Source organism: Saccostrea echinata, unplaced genomic scaffold (genome assembly GCF_033153115.1).
Source record: "Saccostrea echinata isolate AGI-Se365-2 ecotype Australia unplaced genomic scaffold, CSIRO_AGI_Sech_v1 ptg000054l, whole genome shotgun sequence".
Taxonomy (NCBI): domain Eukaryota; kingdom Metazoa; phylum Mollusca; class Bivalvia; order Ostreida; family Ostreidae; genus Saccostrea; species Saccostrea echinata.
The window spans coordinates 35,722,224-35,746,088 of record NW_026889803.1 but is presented as its reverse complement, the minus strand read 5'-3'; the positions used below and the strand labels follow the sequence as shown (position 1 = coordinate 35,746,088).

General features: G+C 33.9%; 1 protein-coding gene across 4 annotated transcripts in view; it reads right to left on the bottom strand.

Annotated features, from left to right (window-relative positions):
* Positions 1-9,295: 9,295 nt before the first annotated feature.
* Positions 9,296-23,865, bottom strand: part of LOC133171596 (protein teashirt-like) — a 44,763-nt gene continuing 30,193 nt past the window's right edge. The window contains exons 1-2 of one of the 4 annotated variants that reach the window (XM_061306383.1): positions 20,831-20,988; positions 9,296-12,278 (exon numbers count right to left, since the gene is read on the bottom strand). In XM_061306383.1, coding sequence (XP_061162367.1) covers positions 9,331-12,030 — 2,700 coding nt within the window. In that variant the 5' untranslated portion in view covers positions 12,031-12,278; positions 20,831-20,988 and the 3' untranslated portion in view covers positions 9,296-9,330. Of the gene's footprint in view, positions 12,279-14,152; positions 14,296-14,593; positions 14,730-20,830; positions 20,989-23,865 lie in introns of those variants that run through there. The other 3 variants (XM_061306379.1, XM_061306381.1, XM_061306380.1) reach the window with 3 other exon arrangements.

Sequence of the window (23,865 nt, the reverse complement as noted above, 5' to 3'; positions counted from 1 at the left end):
ACTTTTAATACAGGTTAAAAAATGAACATGCTGCAAAGTACCTATGCAACACTAGAAAGTTTGAAAACGCAGAAAATGTTAGAAAGTTGTCCATTATCTAACCTGATAAACTAATTTGTCAAGGTTTATGTAGTTTCTTCAGGGTGGTTTTCTTTGTTTAAGTGGGAAGGTTTTAGTCATGCATGGGTGTTGTAGCTTCTTTTGAAGGGATGGGTTTAGATCAGGGATGGAAATTTGTAGGTAGGTAGGCTTGGTACTGCAGAGGAATGGCAATAGTTGTTGTCAATAGTTGTTTATGGGGACACATTGATAAGATAACATATCTAAGTATGTTATTTAAAGTCATATCTTTGTTGACTTGCTGGGCAATCTTTAAAGATTCCTCTATGCAACTTTTTTTTTTAATGAAATGGTATCAAATATTGTCACAAGTGCATGAGCTAAAGACATTAGTTTGGGGCTACCATTGATAAAAATCACAATATGTCAAAAGAATTGGAGATGTATTTTGACCCTGCAAAGTCATTTTGATTAAGGACATGAGGTATGAAAGTATTTTTTTTAAGCCTCCACTTTGATATGGAGAAATTTTTAACTTATACTTGAGACAATGATTGGTTGTGACTTGGGGGTATGTCCTGACCCTACTATAGGCTTATACAGAACAAAAAAGGAAAGTGATAACCTGATGATGCATTATAAATCAAAATCTAGGTCATTTTCATCAATAGGTCACATAAAATCCTCTTTAATTCTTAAAATATCATTTCAAACTCAGTCTACTGCTCCTGATTTGGTAAAACTTAGAAAAGGGAGGCATCAATATTCATAAATATAAAATATTTGTTGTTTAAAAGTAGCTTAAAAATAGAGGCCATGATGAAGGGCTCTTAATACTGCATTTATAACCACAAAATAGGATAATTGATATAGAGATCAGAATAACAACTTTTTGGCAGAAATATGGATGTCATCTTTCCTGTTGTAAGAACATGTACTGTCAATACATCTGTACTTGATCTCAGCAGGACTGACAAAAAACTCCAAAATATATGAAGGTTTAAGATATCAAAGTTGAGACATAAAACGTGACTGAAAGAGTAGCGACTGTAGATTCACTTCTACATGACAGCAAAATGTGCATCTCTGTTGGATCCAGCCCCCCCCCCCCCCCCCTGTTTTTGTGACTAGAAATTTAGTGAAAATGAATACCGGTGTTTTTTTGTTGTTAGATATTGCTTTTATTATACATAAAGTACATCTAAATTAACTTGCAACACTGATCTAACGAAGACCTAAAATCTGGGAGCTTTCAGGGGCTTCGCCCCAGGGCCCCCCACCAGGGCTTTGGCCTGGATTATTTTGGAGGCCTTGAGATGGGCCCCAGACCCCTGCCCTAATGGGCCTACCCTTTGTAAGGAATCCTGGATCCCCCACTGTGGATGTTTAAAGTTCATCTTTATATTGTTATGTCATCACCATTGAAACAATGGTCTTTCAAATGGGACATTGTCTTTCCATAAAGCACTGGACAAAGAAAAGCCCAGCTCCGTTTCTCCATCACCTTGCACAAGGTAACTCCAGGTCAAATGTCAACCTAATAAAACAAGGTCATTAGTTTAAGATTCTCTAAATTAAGTTAAACAGCAGGTGCACAGTTAGTAAGCTTTAAAATAGATTAGTTTACTTTCATCAACTGATGAGTCACCTGTTGTCTGGCCATTTTATTAGTATATTTTACCTGTAAGCACCTGTCAAAGCTAGCAGCAAATGCCCTCTCAAGAATTTTCACCTAAATCAACATTTTTCGGTTGCAGGACATTTTGAGTCATTGCATCATTATCTTCATGTGTTGGTTAGATGATTTTTGCCCAAACCTTCAAGAAGTCACTTAAATTCAATTTATTGAAAAAAAGATACTGGATTTTTTTTAAAATATGTTAAAAATTTTATGTCCAGAAGTTTAATGACCACCAAATGAATTGCAACATGTTTGACATTAATTACTTGGATATGTAATCATGTTAACTTTGCTTATTACCCCCACATATTTTTAGACAATTATCTGGATCACCTGTCTCAGACTACATCCTGCAGTCTAATCCAATTCTTTTCTTTTAATTTGAATCAAGAGAATTGTTTCAAAGTTATTATTATATATGATTTTTATCATGGATTATTTTTATACCCAGCTATGAGTGTGGCTGGGGCATATACAAGTAGTGTTTATCAAGTCCATCTTCCATCCTTCTGTCCATCACACTTTGCATTTAGCCCAGTTTCAAAGAAACTATTCAAAATATTTTTATCAAACCTTATATGCCAATAAACATTGGTGACAGCTATAACTGCATCAACACTTTTTGACCTTGGTCTTTCCTTTGACCTCACTTTTCTTAAAGTTATGTTTAGCACAGTTTCAAAGAAACAAATCAAGATAATTTTTATCAATTTTCATAAGCTGATACATATTGGTGTGAACTTGTAAACTGTGTCAAAATTTTTTACCTTGACCTTCCCTATGACCTTTAACCTTGCTATTTGTTGTGTTTAAAACACAGTTTCAAAGAAATTATTCAAGAAATGTTTATCAAACTTCAAACACTAATACAAATTGGCGAGAGCTATTCAACTGTGTCATAATTTTCTGACCTTAACTTTCCCTGTGACCTTGACCCCACTATTCCTTGTTTACCCTAATCTTAAACAAGGAAGCAAGGTACACATTTCTTTTCATGTTGCATTTATTACTAATGAACCTTGGATGGGATATTTCTGTTTTATGGACATATTTCTAGTTACTGTATACAGGGAAATTTTCGCCCCCATTTTATTTTCGCCTCTTTCGCCCTACTCACAGGTGGGCGAATTTAAAACGGGGCAAATTCAAAGAACACAGTATAATTTCTTAAACAGAATTAAGACTGGGCGAATTTAAAACGGGGCAAAATTGTTTGCAAGCGTGAAAGGGCGAAAATAACACAGGACGAAAATAACCCTGTGTACAGTAACTTGAAGCTAGAAATGGCATATATTGAAACATGACTTTGTAAGGACAGTTCATGTCTAGTAATTTAGGTTTATATTTTCAATAGGCATGAATTCAGGTTGGATTTTTCGGTCACTTGAGTCACTCAGATGACTTACCGGTATTACTATCTGTTCTTGTCCCTCGTCATGTGTTGTGTGTGGGTTGTAAACTTTTGAACATTTATTGCTTCTTCTCTGGAACCACTGAACCATTTTCAACCAATTTTGGTATATAGCATCTATGGGTGAAGTGGAAAAATTGTGAATATCTTGGTCCCTGCCTAAAACCATCAAAATTAATGCAATCTTTTAAAATTTTCCTAACTCCTGGAAGCAATCAAACTGTGGGCATGATTGTAATAAGCATTGAGCCCTCCACCAGAATTGTGAAATCCATGGCCTTAAGTCAGGGGTTCCCTGCTCCTGGACCTCTAAGAGGCAAACAGAGTACAAAGGTGTAATGAACAAGAGTTTTTTTTTTTTAGCCAGATTTGGAATTTTTTTGAACACTGGGTCATGTGTTCTTGTGCTGGGGAGGATTCTATTGATCTTGTAGGGAAATCTGTACTCTACTTTGAGAAAAGTTATTCTCCAATGCTATTCACCTATGATAATTATAAAATTATTGTAAATAATGTAATCGTCAGGTCAATACTGAATAAAAGAATTACACAAATTTTAATATATAAATACAAAAAGTACTGGTCAGGTAGACTTGTAATCAATAGTTAACTAAATTGAGACAAAATGCTGTATTTATTTGTAAATTAGATGTTATTAGAACACCAAGAGAGGCCAATGTGAATGAGATTGTGCAAGGTTAATTTGTGTATGCTGTTTTATTGCTCAAGCACCATTGTGTTGTTTTTAGTCTTGTGATGGTGACAAATGGTAGTGCATTAATACTGGCAAGCACAGGCAAGTAAATATATCTTTGAGTTGTTGCGAAGTACATGTACTACTTTTGTTGATCCCTGTTCATCCTATTTCTCTTCTTTAGGAGCAACACATCATCTATCAGTTTATTTCACTTTATTATGTACTGCTATGGGTCCTTCACAGGGGTTGATTATACTCAGGTAACCATAAAAGCCCTTGGGCCTCTTGTTAATAAAAGTACAAAATTGCTTTCATACTTTCTGATATACTTTCTGATGGCTGTCCTGCTTTTCTGCAATTTTATTTTTGCAACCTGTCTGCTTTTCCACAACTATTTCACACTGTTTTTCTGCAATTGGTTTTTACCGTTTGTTATATGTGAGCTCCTTTTTTTGATACCTGCTTTCCATGATTTTAAATGGTCATGGTTAGGGCTTAGCATCAAATGGTAGCCAATGTTTACTTGTATTTCCCCCAAAGAGTTCTACTCCGTAGTAAGTACTAACTCACAGTGTGATAAAAATTGAATGGAATTCGCATTTTACACTGGTCGATGATAGGTTTTAGATGTTATGAAAAATTGTTCATACAGAAACAAATATTATATATGGAAAATGTGAAAGCATGCAATATTTGCTCTGAATCTTTTAAGATCTAGACCAATGCTTGTTTTTGATCTTTGTTTTATACAGTGTTAATGGTTTTAAATCAATTGTGACAGTCTTATCCAGTGTTTTACAAGACAGTCCTACTTCCACGTCCGTCGCCCGCGTGGCGCAGTGGTTAGAGCGTCTGCTCTAGAGTCGCGGAGTAAGGAGTTGATCCTTACATCGCGGGTTCGAATCCCTCTGTGGGACGTGGAGACCGGTCCTTCGGATGAGACCGTATAAACCGAGGTCCCGTGTCGCAGTAGGTGCTGGCACGAAAAAGATCCCTCGCTGCTCAATGGCCGTAAGTGCCGAGTATAAGACAAAATTTGCAGCTCTCCATCGGCAAGTGGTGGCGTCTCCATATGAGTGAAAAATTCTCGTAAGGGGCGTTAAACAACATACAAACAAACAAAACAAACAAATACTTCCACCCCCCTGTGGTAGGCAGTGGATAACAGGTTTTACCCAGCTTATGGAAGAGGTACATGGTAAAATAAGTCACAGAAAAGCAAAAAATCTAATTGGGGAACAGCAGTATTACTTGTAGCAGAAAAGCAGAATTTTTTTCACGGAAAAGCAGTGTCGAATTGTGGAAAAGTGGAACTGTGTTTCTGATCACAATCAGGAAAATTAGGTTTGTTTCAAAGTTCATCAAGATCAGGTTAGAATTGAAAAGTTATAACAATGTCCATCCATCTCTCTGTATAATAGCTTTTTTACAGGGACATGATGAAAGCTAACACAACACAGATAGTTTGAGACCTGACCCAGCCAGGCCCGTAGGAAGCAATTTCAGTTTTGGGGGGCTCAGCTATACATTTTCAGTTGAGGGGGCACTATCAACTACCAAAAATTCCTTGACAAGCAAAAAAAAAAAAAAAAAAAAAAAGGGTCATCAGACGTTTTCATTGAGGGGGCACAAGCATATAGTATAGCTATGTTTTCTAAAGTAAACTATATATTGGCAAAATTATTGGGGCCCCCCCCTCCCCCCCCCCCCCAGTTCCTACGGCCATGCCAGCAATTTTAAGATGTTATATCTGTGTTTAGTCCTTAACTTTCGTTATTATAGAAAACAATTATGGATAGCTTATACTTGACACACACATTGCTCACTATCTTGATAAGGTCATTTGGTCAACTTCAAGGTCATTATTAGATTACAATTTGTGTCTGGATCATACCTTTCTTAAAGAAAAAAAATGGAGTCATGGTGATCAGAAGATTGCTCATCACCTGGGATATGCCATGTCCTTGACTAAAGTCATTTGTACAATTGAAGGACACATGCTACAAACAAACAAACAAAAAATGAATGCATGGATTGGTATATATTTTTGGGCTTATTTTGGATGTAAACTATTCATAAATCAAATTTCTTAAATATTAAAAAAAAAGAAAAAAGTATCATCCTTGTAAATCTATGTAATTTTATAGGACATTATTAAGAAATTAAACTTACAATAAACTTATTTAGTTTACATATATAAAAACATTTATTAGTTGTTATTTTTTAAAAAAAAGCTTGCTTGTAGCATCTAACTTTAAAGATCACTGGCAGGAAAAAATGCAAACTGAAAAGGATTGGGAGCATATTGTGACAAGACTGCTTTTGGCCTGTGTGACAGTCACTTGCTGAGGTATGAACTCTATGACAAAGACACATAGGTAGCTCATTTCTGATATCGATGCAACCTGGCCTCAAGATCATGAACAGAAAAAAAAATAGATTTTGAATATCTTGATGTTAATTAAACAAACATGCTTGAAATGTTGCAACTTTGTAAAATATTCAAACACTCAATGAAAATTTGGGTTTTATTTTCTTGATCATTTCAAAAGTTATACAGAATTGAAATTTTGACTTAAGCCAGTGTTCTCAGTAACTGTTTATGATTTTGGGGCCTGAGTGTTTTTTTGTTTTTGTTTTTTATTTTGATTCCATCAAGTGTAATGTGTGTTTTTATACCCCCCGCTTGAAAAGTGGGAGGGTATATAGTGACCAGGATGTCTGTACGTCTGCCCTTCTGTCTGTTATGCTTTGGGGTACCCATCTCTTATCCGCAACTCCTCTTATACCACTGAACGAAATTTAATGAGACTTTCACAGAATCTTTGCTACATAGTGCCATTGTGCAACTCCTATTTTACTTTTTGATCTGACACTTATTTCGGGTCTCTGCCATTATAATCATATGGGAGGCGGGAGGTATTATCTAGTGAGCTCAGTGCTCACAGTACCTCTAGTTTGTTATTCCTACAAACAAGGATTTTAAGAAAATTTTAACAAATCATCAATATAAAAAGTTTGCAATACTTTGTATTTGTCATGCAGGTTGTTGGAATGAAACTTTTGTAGCTATTTTTTTTTTTAAGCCAACTGAATACTACCATTTGTGCCATACACAGGAATTTTGTTTCTATCAAAAAAATATGTAGTTAGAAGGGTTTGGTTCTATAGGTTAGGCAGTCATGGTTTATTCTACACACTATGGCTGAAATGAAAAAAAGTTTCCACAGGAAAATTTGGAAAAATACAAAATAACAAAAAATTTTCATGGTATTGTATATTTAATTCATGATAAGTTTGTGTCCATATCATTTGATTTAATAAGTAAAACATAAAATATATAACGGTTAATAATGAGAATACACAAAAGTTGATACAATAAATAAAATGGATAGACACTTAATAAGTGTACCACAAATCACTTGATTTTGACGTACATGACTTTAACTGCCATTTTTATGACCATGTCATCAGTTTAACAAGAGCTGTCAAATGAAAATGTCATTTGAAAATATAACCTTGTTAGATTGCATCAATATGGCTTTAAAACTCATTTTTTCTGAAATCAATTTTTTTTTCAAACTATAAAAATTTGGTATGAAGGCAATTTTTATTACCTGGAAGTGACTACTAAGTTGATTTATAACTAAATCTTTGGATACTTTGTAAATTGGGTAATAAAAAAAAACTAACTACAAAAAGCTGGCACTTGGAATAAGGTTTCAAAAAAATGAGTAGTAGAAAGAGCACAGTACAGTAACAAAAAATGATATGTAATCAAAGCACACAAAAACATCATTAAATATGTACAATTATAACAAAATTATGCCTATACACATATATTTCATATATATGGATTTCAAAACTCAGACATGAACCATGATTTGTTGAAGACACTGTCATTCAGGATTCTTTGTATGATAAGAAAAAAAGGAGCAACCTTCAAAATAAGCCCATTAAGTTTTGACAGGAAATCTTGCACATTCATTTTTCAATTATTTTTCTAACCTGTACTTTTACTTTCCATCAATCATGTCACTATGTGATAAACATTAAATAACACTCCTTAATATATAAACAAGGATTTCAAAATTTGACTGATGTCAGTGTCAAAACACCTGAAAATTTAGCACCATTAGTCAAATCCACAGTTCATAAGGTGGGTGGATCAAGAATAAAGCATGGTGCTGTTGTTGATATTAATGACGGACTTATAAACAGTTGTCCATCAAAATCAACCCAAATTTTGCTCTGTAATAACGATGATGAACTACCAGTACATATAATCTCATATCAGATGATTGATGTGTCTTAAACATCAAAGAAAGTGAACTAATTCTTTGTTCCCTCTATCATGACTTTCAATTTTGTTTGTTCTAAAAAAAATTATATGAAAATATTTACTATAGATATCATTATCTAATAAGGCAGTGTGACCATCAAAACAGTAATTCTGATATGAAAAGTACAAATTGTTACATAAATCTTGTGTAATTTGGATTGTATTCAAGCCAATTCTTTCACAGAGAGAAATTATCAATTTCTCCCTGCAAGAATTTTCTAACATGATAGATAACAGTATATTTATTGCCCATGTTTTGTATAACTTGACATTTAGGAGTTTCTCTCTGAGAGGGGGAAAGGCGTTTTTGTGATTTGATGCATCTTGTAATGAGGGGAGTCAAACACCCATAATGATTTCAGCTTTTTCCTAATCAGAGAACATAAAACACGTTTTCCTGTCAACCAAAATTACAGCCCAAAATCCATTCTAAGCACATCTGACAGAAACTAATTCATACATTGCTACTTGCCCAGAGCATAGCTATTTACACAAACTAGTTGGAAAAATTATACATTCCAAAATGGTTCATTCTATACAATATATTATGCAGAATATATGTATGTGTCATATACCTAGAGGAAAAAAATTTATCACCCACAAAAATTCCTTTTTTAGTCTTACTAATGAAATCCTTCATCTTAAAACTTTTCTGAACATGGATTTCCATAAAACTTTGGTGTTACACAGACATAGAGCTGTATGATTAAACTTTTCAACACACTGGGATATAGACTTAAATTAGCACATAAATAAAACATTACAAGAGGAAAAACTTTTAAGACTTTGTCATCTTGCATTACATTCTAGTGCATTATCAAAAATTTCAAAGCCACTATTTTCCACAAATATTAATCATATAACAAAACCTTTTATAGTACATATAAAAAAAAAAAGAAAGAAAAGAAAAATCACATGCAGACACCTACATCTCTTGCCCGATTTCACTATTGAAACCAGATTTTTGGAATGTTAAAACTACATGTACTTTTGTCTAAGATATATCACACAATGATCCCTAAATGATCTTCTGACTGAATTATAGTGCTGCCTTTTGGGGAAATGCAGTAAAAAAAAAAAAAAAAGACCATCAGAATTTATGAGTTTTTTCAAAAGTTTAAAAGGTATAGTCCCCTAGATTACTTCCCTTTCTTGGCAAGCTCCTGAGCCAATTCGTAATACTTGGAGAATTTGGCAGTGTGATCTAGAGGGAGGTAGATATAAGGGCTCATATTGAAGGCTTCTTTAATTCCATATTTTTTGACAGAGGAAAGATGGCAGCGACTAAGGTGATACCTGTAGGAACCTTTCGAGGCAAAATGGCGGCTGCAGGCGGCGCAGCGGTAGTCCATGTTAGCCTCACTGTCACTGCTATGGCTGCTCTCTTGATCAGAGAAACTGTCTTTACCATCAGAAAAGTCCAAGTCATCATCGTCCAGTTCCCTTTTTAGGGAAAGATTCAATGGACTAGTTGACATTGAAGCTTCTACATGGTTAAAGGTTTTCAATGAATGTGATGGCATGATTTTAGGAATGTTACTGTTTGTTAAGAGTTTCTGCAGACTGTCTAATGGGTGTTCACTGGTTAGGGATTGACTGTATACAAAACTACTGAGAGAGTCTAAAGCTGAAGATTTTGAGGATGAGGATGAAGATGAGTCCTTATTTTTCTCTTCCTCATCCAGATTCAGATATTTGCTACTAAGGATTTCACCATTTATCTCTGGCTTAGGAGTGCTCAGGGTCTCTTTTGTTTGTTCCACATTAGGACTTTTGGATCCTTGCACCTCTTTACACATTTTTTCTAGCTTCCCAATGTCATCAGTAGAGGATTTTTCCTCCAAGGAACTTTTTTCATCAGACTCGCTTGAATAAAAGTAATGGAAATATTTTTGATATTTTTCAAGTCTTATAGATGGACTAGATCGCTCAAGGGGCTTTTGTGATATTTGGCCTACCTGCTCTTTGTTTGCAGATCCCATTTTCACAGAACCTCTTCTGTAATTGAACTCTGATTTGAAGCTTCTCTGAATGAAACTCTCCATGGCAGATAGAGCAGAGCTCTCTTCTTTAATGTCCTCATCTGTCCCAAGGTTGGGGTCTATTATGTCCAACTTTTTGCAATCTCCACATCCATCATCAATTTTTGCAGCAGAAAATTCTGAAGTATCAACTTTCTTCAAATCTGTGTCCATTTTTGGAGATTCATCACTTTCTTCCACTTCTTTTTTCACTTTTACTTCAATATTTCCATCTTTTGCAGTCTCAAAATCTTTATCTTTTTGCAAGCCTGATACCATGTTTTTCTCTGAGTCCTCTAATTCTCTCTTGACAGTTTCTTTTTTGATTGAAATTTTATAATTTGAGTCATATTTGGACAATAATAAGCAAACTCGAACATGATCAACAAATTTTCCAGTCTCAATTTTCTCACTACAGTTTTCACAGGTGATTCTGCTATCTTCAGAAGCCCCATTTGAGCTGGGACTTCTGGATTGATCACTCAGTGGAGAACTTTGGCGGGAAATTTTAGCCTTAGATTCTTCATGAGTGCTTCCTACAGGTGACATGGACCTGTCAATCTGCTCCTCCCGGATGTACCGTTTTTGTGGCAGTTTTAATTTGAAATCAGAAAAAGGCGACATTTGGTGCATTTTCTTTTTGTGGTGACCAGAGAGAACCATGTGGTTGGCCAAGCCCTCCATGTCACTGTAAGCACTATTACACACCTTACACTTGAAAATACACTCCCTGTCCAGATCCCGGTCACAATAAACAGAACACTTGTGTGACCGCCTCCCATGTTCAGATGTAACGATTTTTGTGTAATGTTGTGTCTGCATCATGTGAACAGTTAACATGGGTAGAGATTTGAAGGACTCACCACACTGAATGCATCTAAGAATTTTTTTGGTCTGTTCAGATTCCTGGTTAAGCCACATGTCTTGCCCTCTCACTAGTTTTGGATACTCCATTAGGTTGGTCTGTTTTGTCCCCGCTGGTAGATGTCCAGATTCCTGTAAATGAAGGCTAAGTCCATATAGGGTACTATAGGTTTTCTGACAAGAACACTTGTGAATTGTATACTTGTTGTCTTCTTCTTTGTCAATACTCTCTGAACTCTCCTTTCCTGTTTTGGTTATGTTTGAATTCTGGTCTTTTTCACTAGCAGCTTTTGAGTCAACTTCATTTTTCAGTTTTTCCCTTAAAACTGGATCTTTTGAATCTGAAGTCTTATTTTCACTCTTATGACTTTGACTTAATGTGAGATCATTATAGATTTTTTTCTGAGAATTTGAATGAGATTTCTGGGAAATAGTGGAGGGTAATCCTGTGAGAATTCCACTCATTGGTCGGCGACTGGTGCGGAATCCTGCCATGCCACCAAATCGTCTTTGCAGACTCTGAAGACTAGAACTATTTGAGAGGAATCCATTTGTGTACTTTCCTGCTGATTTCCTTGTGTCCACAAATGAACTGGATTTGGATGATCCTTTTGTAGACAAGTCTAAAGGTTGATCCTCTGAATGGACTTTTGGGAATGAATATGGATTGGATGGATTGAAATGCTTTGGAAATTTGTTGGAGTAGTGTTTGGATTTCAGAATTGCTTGTCTAGGGTGAGTGGGTGCATGTTTGACCATGGATGGTGTTGCAAAATATGGGATGGCAAATTTTTTGTAATAAAGTTCATCTCGGTAAATTTTCTTTGGAGGTGATGGGCCTTTGTCACTCATAAATAAGGGCAATGGATCTTGCCTCATCAGTCTTTTCAATGGTGGTGTTTCAGGACGTTTTTCAGGTTCCTTTTTAGAATTATCTTCCTTTTTCAGAGTCATTTTGTCACATTCAGAACTATCACTAGATTTTTCAGATGTTGTCTGCTCTGATTTCTCTAATGAATCCTCCTGATTATTATTTGATGAGGTACCACTTTCCAGCGGTTCTGGGACTGTGTTTGAATATTTTTTTGAGTCTACTTCAGTTGAGTTTGATTTTTCATTGAGAGGTAAAGTCTTTAACTTTCTTTCATCATCTGATGTTTCATCCTCATTGTCACCATCTGATCCCTGATCATCATCAGAGGCTGAAAAAATGAAGAAAAAAAATCTTAATTAAAGTTGTATCAGCACATGAACACGTATTTACAACATGTACAAAGGACAGCTGTTCCTGTTGCAAGGTAAAAAATAAAATTAATAAAACTCAACAAAACATTAAATAATTTTAGAAGTAATATAAATGCATTTTCTTTAACTTCCTTAATGAATATCATCCTGATGAACTACTTCCCTGATAACTTCATACAAACTTGCAAACAGAGACAGAAGAAAGGGAAGTTATTTAATTTGGGAGATTTATTTCTTTTTAAGTCCTTCTACTAAACAATAAATTAAAAAAAAACCTGTAGCAGTCAACGGAAATCATGGAGTAAATCCAATCCCATAGAACAAACACAACACCTTTTAAGAAAAAATAATGTCCGTAAGAAATATACTTTATTCCAAAGAACATGAAAACAGCATTGTCACATGCTAAGGTCTGAACAGATTATGAAAGAGAGTGTTCAGTCTGGTTCAAACCAAGAGATTTAAAATGAGTGATAGGTGAATCAGTCATTAAGACTGATGACAATTTATGTTTATTCTAATTGTCTTCTGTTGGTCCAATTTTCCACAAATGTCAATTTTACACTGTGATATGTCATGGTGCTGTAAGCAACATGTAAATAAACTGTCATCATTATGCAATTCAACTCCTACATTAGACCCAACACATTTAATTCTCTCTTCTTCAATTAGAGAAATCTGGAATATTTTCATCTATGAAATTCACTATGCAAAACAGATAACTACCTGTCTGAAGATATAGAGCCGGATAAGTTAGCCTCCCTTTTGTCCATCACACAACGATTTGCCACACAATTATTACATGTTTGTCTGTGGCCCATAAAACACACATGAAAGTGCTGTCCATGTGTCAAACTGATTAATAAACACGTCAGTCCACCTCCAGCGCCCAAACAAGATAACCTACTGGACCATCAGATAAGCGAGAGTTATTCCCCTTGAGCTGTGAGACCGAGATTCCTTTGGCGTACACCTGCGTTCTTTAACGCCAAGCTGATGAGCTTTAGTTGACAGGTGACAAGCCACTGTAAGTGACACCCCATGTCCAGCTGTATCTTCATGTTGATGTGTCCGCTTGACCCCAGCATTATATTTCATCAGCTTACTAATGGGGAGACCAAGATGAAATGATGGTTTTGTCTAAATCAACTGACACCCCTTTCTCATATTAATGATGACTCTCTGTCATCTCTCAATTACTCTCTACACACAATAGACAATGCAGTATTAATTAATCAAGACACTAATTAATGCACAGATGGATCTTTTCAAGGATACTTCAGCTTTGATTGAAATTAAATTCCCCAAATTAACATTTCAAATTCACATCTTATATGCAGTGCGTTGGACAGTTTTAGCATGTTTTGACAGTTATTTTAGTAAATCCTCTTTTTATTTGTGTTGTTTGACAACTGTCTGTGTAGTGACTGAGGGCTGAAGTAGAGGGCGAGTACTGAAGCAGTGGTCGTCTGTCCTGATAAAGACTGACAGATGTACCATTTGATTACAGAAATAATCTGTCAACACTACATGGAATGTACCATAAGTAATGAGTGCTGACATAAAGACAGCTCAGCATCAATGCCCTTAACCACTGTGTGTATTTTCTTCCAATAACAAATAAGCTACTGAACTATTGTCAAAATAATTAAATAGGTTGCTCAATGTTTTTAGAGATATAAATCATTATAGATGAAATGGAAAATTGTTGGGTGGGTAGGATCAAACAAATGTGTAAAATCTTTTTTCAACCTTTGTTATAATTAAATTTCCATTTTTTATAGCATCTTAATTAAATTTTTCAACTTTATAAAATAAAACTTATATTTACCTTGGACAATTTTCAGTTGCATTGTTTGCTTAACCCTCACCATTCATAAACTTCCTGCTAACGTTTCAAACTTAATCAGAGGGTTAGGAATTAAATGCCAAATTCTTACTTAAACACAAAAATGTTGATAATCCAAAGTGACACTAACTAATTCCTAGAAAGTAATTAAAACGTTATCAACAATCACACTTCCCAAACACAATGAACATTAACACGAGTATCCTTCACTCAGGTGCCTATCATCTCAAGTGAGCCGAGTCCACATCTCGAGTAGTTCCCCACACAATTCTCAGCTTACCGACTGCTGTCACTTTGTTAACTGCATCTCGTTTGTGCAACTGACAAGTAGCTTGCTTCAGTCGACAGGTTTTTTAAAAAATCAACAAACATTTGATGAGGAAATATTGATCGGAGACTAGACAGGTGTACAATGAAACTCACAGGTATGACTGGCCCTCTGAAACTGACGACTCTGATTACACGAGACAGCCAAGCATTCTGCCTTCCTCTCATCAACAAGATAAATGATTGCAAAGCAAACAAAACAATACATGCAACATTACATCGGCATAACCGTTTTTTTGTGTGAGGGGTCCTGGCTTAAGGCAGATGTTACAGTTTTTATGTTGATCTTCAACCACCGAGTGGCACAGACGGTCTCTCGGATGTAAAAATAATGAAGTCACCCTGATCTGGAAGACAATCAGATAGGAGGGGAAACATTAACTTGCCATTTCTCTCTTTCCCACTAAACAGAGCACATGATGTGTCACCCATATAAATCAAATGATAATAAGTAAACTAACACTGCTTCTAGTTATAAATTTATGTAAGAGAGGTGTGGAATTTAAAAATATAAAAAAACCTTAATAAACAGGATGACTGATATCTGATAAACATGTTTAATTAATTACAACCTTCAAAACACTTTATCAATGCTTTTTGACAGGGTTTTAAAAATTTATTTGATTTCAAAAATGCATACAGATAAATGTTGTCAATCATCTGAACAGTTCATATCTCTTTAAAAAGTGTGACTTCCTTTGCAAAGCTCAAAAGTTAACATGATTTAAAAAAAAAATGCTTATAACATAATTGTTTGGCATCAAAGAAGACTGGTGCAATTTAATTTTTTTTTTTTAACAAATGATAGATAAAAAAAAAAATCTAGAAATAAACTTTCTTGGGGGAAAAAAAAACTGATAAAAATGTCATCAGGATTAGAACTACTGTACCAATAGTTCAAATAATACAGAGTGAGTACAGAAAGAATGATGGAACAGAAGGCCCTGTCGATCAGTCAGTACCTCCCAGAGGATCAGAACTGTATCTGAAGAGCTTTGTTTGAATTCATTCCAATTTTCACCTGTCAACCCGTTGTAAATTTCGAGCCTTTTGAGTCTGACATATTAGTCAGGTTGACAGAAATTGACAATGAGCGAGATGTATTGATTTTGCATAAACTTCGCTGTCTATCAAAACTTCAAGTAGGTGTCAGGCCGCAGGCCACAAAAGGAGTGTTCCTGGGTCCGAAAAGCCAGACAAGAAACTTACATGTCAATAAATACTCACTTGGTTCCGGAATATTTTTTCCATTTGTCATTGAGAGTCCAGGAGATTTCCCCTTTTCCTTTTGTTGATCAAGTCAACAAGGGTGAAAAATGAACTATAACAAATGTACCACAGAGCTATTAAAATAATCTGATTTAATGTTTTGTGGAGAAAAAAATGATGGAATTGTAACACCCCAGGTAGAATGCTTTCAATCACCTATAATGAGATAAAGCTGACATTGAAACTGAGCGACAGGTGTGCTGAAATAATGACTGCACATTTCCGGTGTGCATCAAAGGTGTCCAAGACATTTTGAACGGAATCTAGATTTATGCACTTTCTGAAGCTTTGTAACACCTTGGGGGCCCATCTACTACAATATCTGCTGGTCATTGTAGGAGGGTGTTCTGTTGGACCAAAGTTTCCAAATTTGGTCTTCTCTAATTTTTGGATCAAGTGAAATTAATTTGTTTTCCACACAGAAATATTTTATGTACTTTCTAGATCAGGTTCATGATATTTTTTTTGATTTTATGGAGGAAAAAGAATTTGGGATTATCAAAGGGGGAATACATGCTTTTTATCAGATAGATAGAGAGAGAATCATCTTAGTAAATGAAGAAAATTTATAACAGGTACCCTTTGCTACTTAATATATTTCCAAGATTACCACCAAGCAAAATCAGTAGAAATCTTGTTTAATAGAACAGAAGTACTCAGTAAAATCAAAGAATTGTTCAGTACAAAAATTGAGTCATTGTCAGCCCAAAGCAACCTCAGGTAACTGGTATATGACTTGGAAACATTTCTTGCATTTACCGGTATTTTATGAATGTACCAATGATAACAAAAAAAAAAATTACAAAAATATAAAATAGGAAAAGGTGGGAGGACATCTTCACAAACTTCTGAGTCCTAGCAATCAATCAGTTTTTACAATGTATAATCATAGTACTTAAGAAGTGACGAACCTGTTAAAAATAGCATCCGCAATACGTTGGCATCAATGACGCATCACAATGCATGATTGATGGGACAGTGTCATCATGCTTTGTTTGTTTTCATCTTTTTAAATTTAACATTAGAAATTCAAACAAATAACTCTGGCAATTCAGTCTAAAAATCATAGAGATAAATATATCTCACTATTGGTAGAATGTGATGTAATGGTTGCATGGCCTTTACTAAAAAAAAAATAGACACATTTTATTCTTGTACACAGAATGTTTAGAGGATTTCACCCCCCCCCCCCCTTTCCAAAAAAAAAAAAAAAAAAAAAAAAAAAAAAAAAATCACAAACATTCACAGCTTTTTGCGGTTATCATTGTCACTGGTGATCTTTAAGACTTTTCATCACCCTACATAACATTGGAGGTTCCAGGGGATAAAAACACATAGATTTTACACCTAAAGATTTTTCAATTCATCTCTAAAAAGTTATAATAGATACCAATCATATTAAGTCTTATATCTATATAAATATCCTAAAAGAAACTTCAATACAGGTAAAATTAATTAGCTGGAATACATGATGTGGTCGTGCTGTCATACAACATTTTTTTTACTTTTTGACTTTATCCTTAGCGATTACACTATCACTGCATATTAATGGAAGGGAAGTTTAACAAAAAGGATTGGACATTTTAAAAATTGCTTGTTTTTTTTTTTTTTTTTTTTTTTTTTTTTTTTTCAAATTTCTTCCTTATAATGTCAAAAATTAATGATTGTAGAGGGAAGATTTTCTCTCAAATTGATGAGGCATTATTTTTTTTTTTTTTTTTTTCAGTCTGCAAACATTCCAACTCTGCTTTGCCATTCCCTGGCCTACCCCCCTGAATTTTTTTGAGAACATGTCAAAATAATTTATAACAAGTATTTGCCAATATTGGTCATTGCCTATAAAAAGACAGATGCTGTACGAACCTGCAAATTTACTGAAGAACTTTACACTAGCCGTGGGGGGAAGTATTATTTAAAATCTTTTCATATCAAACAGAAAATGTCACCTGGGTGAGTGATTTATTACCGTCAGATATTACTCAGCGTTTGTATAAAGGAAATCCCTCTGACAGGCGAATGAACCGGGTACCAATCCATCACGAAAAATTTCATTAAATGAAATCTGATCAGGAAAACTCTGACAAGCCAGAAATCAGTCTTTTATTACTGTTTGCCAACTCCTGTCATATCCAGATTTTTTCCCTCTCTCTCCCCCCTCTTCATCAGAACCAATCAATCATATATTCTTTCAAAATTTAATGGGACAAATTCTTATTCATGATAAACATAACTAAGAAAAGAAAATGTTCTTAGTTGAAGTGAGTAACATTCAAGCCTCTAAGTCATGTCAATTAATTCCTTCAAATATTTTTACTAAAAATGTTTTGCATATGTGTGGAGCCACCACTTTCTTGCTTTTGAATTTACATATGTAGAAGAATAATACAGTAATTAAAATACTTACCACCCACTTGTTATATTGTGCCTGTAATCTCCCACATACCAATGCCTTTGTATATATTTAGTCAGCATTATTAAACATTATCCTTATATCACCCCAATATGGTTTTTGATACTACCAGTAATTTGTATGCTTAATGACCGAAGTAAATATCCATGTTTACAAAATGTAACATTCCTTAAAAAATTGAAAATATTATATGCTAATTAGTATAAATAAATCCTTAAAAATTTTTCAACATCTGAATTCATTTTCAACAGAGCCAATTAAACCTTCTGTTATATCTTCAAATCATTTGCCCTTGACCTTATTGAAACAAACTTATTCAAGGTCAATGAAATACAGTGCATTGTCACACTAGAGGTGCACATTACATTTACAACATGGTATAAGATTGAGAGATTTAAATAAAACTCATTAATTTTATAATAAAACAACTTTGAATTTTATGATCCTGGCTGTGAAATTTGATAGACTTCACAAAAGATAGGATGAATTTGGAACTATCTGCCAAATGTACAGCTTACAGCAATACAGGGTATTTAATGAAGCAGTGAATGTGCCCTTTGTCAACAAAGAATTTTTTTTTCAAGTTTCTGTGAAATGTTAATGTCTAACAAGCATTTCTAAATATTTTTTTCTCTCAAGATCTCTAATGCAAGATCAAGGTGTCAATCATCTTAAATTCCCATCAATTTGTTCAATCAACAAAAAAATCTAATAGCTAGCTCATTCACACAGAACAAATGAAAATTTTAAAAGTTCAATTTTTTGTAGATCATCAATATTCATACAAAACAAATGACAAAGTTTTTTAACCTGAAAAGGCATTTGTTTCCATCATTTCAAGAGTGCTATCATTAAAAAAATATATCTGACATACTTCTGCTGAATAATTAACAGTGATCTGTGGCCTATTTAAGCTGGCTTGCTATAGTTCTACCTGAATTTCTGACAGTCAGACATGGCAGTTAATCATTGAGAGAACAACAAATTAGGACTTCTCATTATAGCCCACTGATAAACGCTATCAATCAGCTGTAATATAGATTTGAATAGATCAATGATTTAGAATTTATTAGGACTTTGACAGTATTTGACAGTCACTGCTCTGAGTATGCCCCCCTGGGGAATGACAAATGTTATGATTAGTTTTGTCTATTCAGAGGGGATCAGCTAGCTGTACATTTATCAACTCAAGGACGCTACATACCAAGAAACGTGAAATCTAAGTTAAAAAAAACCAAAAAAAAACTTGTGTTTTAGTGATCTGACTTGAACAGTTTTCATAAATCACCATAAATTGTCAGTTTCCACCAAATTTTCAACACAATACATATACCAGTGTTGTAGTAAGTCTAGGTAAAATTTCATTTCTTGCACTTACTGAAGGGATTAATTTTTTTCATTGTTGTATTATAAACCTCTGATATGTTAAGTGCAATTCTAATGTTAAAGATTTCTTGACAATAGAAATGAATAAAATATCAAGAAGACTTTGGGCCACAATGCTCACCAGTATCATTTAATTCTTTGGGACATATAAATTTGTAGATAAAAATGAAACCCCTTACTGTAATAACCAACTTATCAAGCTCCACACATGATTTCAGTAATTTTAATTACAGTACATATGGATATTTTCTCTCTATGTTATTTTTGCCCTTTTGAACTTGTAATTAATTTAGTCCCATATTAAATTTGCCCAGACTCAGATGTGCTAAAGATCGAGGTAATGCTGTTTTCTTTGAATTTGCCCACTTATAATGAGGGCAAAATATGCTAAAATAAAACAGGGGCCAAAATTTCACAAAATACAGTATTTAAGCTTGGAGTCAAGTTATTTATTGTAGCCTTTTTCTTCCGGATTTTTTTTTTTTATGTTTTGAATCCTCATGCTAGCCCCTTGATAGCCCAAGAGACCATGATGTGAACAAATTTGATTCTACACTACATGGGATACATGCATATCAATAAGATTTATTGTAGAACCTTCCCAATTTATTCCTTGGTCATAATTTGACCCCCAGTGGTGACCCCATCCTAGTCCCATTGCCTACGATATTGGTAAACTTGAATCTTCACATTTGTATATCAAATTAATATGACGAATTGTAAATTTATGTTCTTGATCAAATTTCCCTATAATGTATTCCAATATATTATGACCCTCAATTGTGGTCCCACTGTAACTCCATATTGGCCATGATATGCACAAACATAAATCTTCACTAAATGGGAATAATAATTTATAATGTATCAGTATGATTATGGACAAACTCAGCTCCAATGAGCTAAAAACTTTTGGTGACCTTGGTGTCAAGAATATTATTTTTTAAAATTGCATTTATTTGATCTTCTTTACTGTGACTTTTTTTAAGAATATAATGTAGAATACTCTGTTCAACATTTGTGAGTAACATACTTAAAAATTTGGAGTGTATATAATTATGATTATCATACCAACTTAGTTTTAAACAAAGTCAAGATAATGACCTTGACCTATTACCTACTGACCCATTATATGCATATACACATTTAGAGCCAATCATCCTTTGAAGTTAAACTATTCACTTTAAAAAATTAACAAATACCCTGATATATTGGTCAAAAAACATTGTGTACATTCCTGCATTTCTTTATTTTTTGAAATCATCACATACCATCTTGTGTTGGGAATGGTGTCTAGACACCCTGAATTAATGACTTCTTCTCTAGCTCCCCTGCTGTTTACACATGGAACACTTATTACCATCACTCTAGTAATTTATATACTTCCAAATCAAAGATGGATTAACACACCTAGTCCTAAGAGTGATGAATTCAAGTCAATTCCAACATATAAGATAAATCCTCATTCATCTTTCTTAACTGGAACAAAAAAATCCTAGACCTGTTTAAGATAATCAGTGACAGCAATTAGTTTGATATATCTCTTGAGATATTTTTAAATAGAAAAACAAATTCTAGATAAGGAAGGCCAAGCTAAAAAAAACACTATACATGTATTAGCTTCTGGTCACCAAAGGATACATGTACCTATATTAGCGAGGGGAAGAGAGTGAACCAAGCTGAAGAAAACTGACCAGTAATATTATAACCAGCACTTTTTAAAAGGACTTTGATTTACCAATTTACAACTTAAAAAAAAAACTGAAACATGTACCAATAGTTCATGGCAACACATTTTTAATTGATGCTGAAAAAACTATACACTTTCATATTTCATCTGTTCAACTTTATGTTACCTGCTTAGTTTTAAGTAAGGTTTAAGTATTAAAAATGTGATTATTAAAACAGTCATTCTATATAAGGTTTTCAAACAGCTGCAGAGCGAGTGAACATTGAAATTCAATGATCAGTTGACATGCAATGTTGGCATCATTTCACTTTTAAATGACAAGGCATCTGACTTCTTTCATGTAAAATTAATCACTGGGTAAGACTATGAGTCATTGACAGGAATTGTTTGATATACCCTGGTAGTCACTGCCTGTGGCCTCTGTTGCTAGCCTGTTAGGAATAACTGTATAGTAATAGTCTCAATCAAAGTCATATTGACTGACTACTCAGACTATCGTTGCAAAATTTCAGTCACAGCTTTGTTTCACTTTCCATCCTCTAGCCTTTTATATTCAAGGGGCATATACAAGTTTAAAAGTGGGTTAAAGGAATAATCTTTCAAGAAATCAAACGTAGCTTAAAGCAAATACCTCTACAATATACATGTACTAATAAGTACTTACTGTCAATCAATTTTTATTCGCGAGAACTTTTATTTTTTCGTAGTTATGTGACACTGTCTCTTCGCGAAATTTTCATTCTCATTCTCATATATTTATTAACTTATTGAAGATTATATACCAGAATAATCAGAAATCCTGAAAATTTCGTCTCGCTTATAAAAACCATACGACTTTCTCATGAAACTATGTGTCACACAAAAATATGGCAATCTACAGTATATTTCTCAAAAGAAGCCAATATGAAATGGATTTTTTTTTTTTTCAAGAATAGTTAGGGAAATTTGACTTAAAAAAATTGCCAATTAAAAAAGTTCATCAATTGTGTGTATATACAGTCAAACCTTGTTATCTTAAAGTTGATGGGACCAAGAAAAAAACTTCGAGATATACGAGAATTTGAAATATCAATGGTAATATACTGAAAGAATATGTGGTTGGGACTTCCAAATCATTTGGATATTATATCCATGGTATTCGAGATATCAGTGTTCGTGAGACTGAAATTCAACATAAGGGGCTTGTCTTCCAGATGTTTAAATGTAAAGGTGTAGTACTTTTTTTTTAAACATGGTATTTCTTAAAATATCAGAATCTTTATTGTAGCAACTTTTGAAGTGTATTTAGAGTGGATTCAAAATTTTATCAATTTATTTTACATTTAACAATGAAGAAGACAAGCCCCTATGAAATTCAACTGTATATATATATTTAAAGTTTTAAATCTGAAAGTGAATATCTATCTGATTTAATACAGGTCATTTCGTGACAACTTTGTTTCATGCATTAATTAAATAAGCCTAAACCTTCTTCATAAACATCTGTGATAAAAAAGTTTCTCTTTTCTTAGAATTCTGTGATGGATTTTTTTTCAAACAATAAATATCTTACATGACATTGTTTATAGTTTTGAAAAATATTTTCACAACACTACCTAGAAATTTATTACAAGCTGTCAAGCTCCCTTTTCAAACCTTTATATCTTTTTTTACTGAAAGTAACAAAACATTGCCATTTCTAACCACACTAATACACGATACTAATAAACTCTTTGAAATATAAAGATGGAAATTCATGGCATATATACGCAATATTAATAAATTCTTTGAAATTTAAAGATAGAAATTCACGAGCACACCTGAGTTTTATTTATGTGTGGTCATGGAGATTCTTGCAATGTGATTAATTTATATCTTTCCCACAGTGCATAGAGTTCCTCTGAACTCATTCATCAACTTCTCATTATCTGCCCCTCCAAAGATTCTCATATTCTGTCTTTTCAAAATGTTTATGTAATTTGCATCTTGATGGCATACATCAAATGAAATGTCAGTCTCTGACACATACATTTATCAAGTTCTGCCATATACCCGATCACCCAACTCCATGGGGCATCATTAAATCATCCTGAAGTCATTTTCCTCAGTGAAAATTTGAAGGAAAAAAAAAGAGTCAAGAGAGAACTCACTAGAGATTTATGAAATATATTTAAAATGCTGTTATTAGTGTTCCAAAATTCACCATACATACTGGTATAGCTGTGCTTAAAAATGTCATGCTTTCAATATCTTATGTCACTGTAAATTTCCATCCAGCCATTAACATATATATATGCCTTTCTTCTGCACTCTAAAAGTCTCATATTTTCAGTATTAGTACAGGTGTGTAAGTATGGTTAAAGTTCAGATACTTAGGTACAGTTGGTGTTGGGAATGAAGCTAGAAGATACTTATATATAATGAGGGTGCATCAGTATCAACTGTATTTACTATGATAAAAACACTGATTTCTGTGTTGCTCACAGAGCAAAGTGACACTTAGGGATCACTTTACCCAGTGTCTGTCTGTCCATCCGTCTGTTACATTATATATCTTGAGAACTGTAAGAAGTATGGATTTGATATTTTGGTTATGTATTGCTTGGCACTAGGGCATTTGTAAAATATAATGGTTAC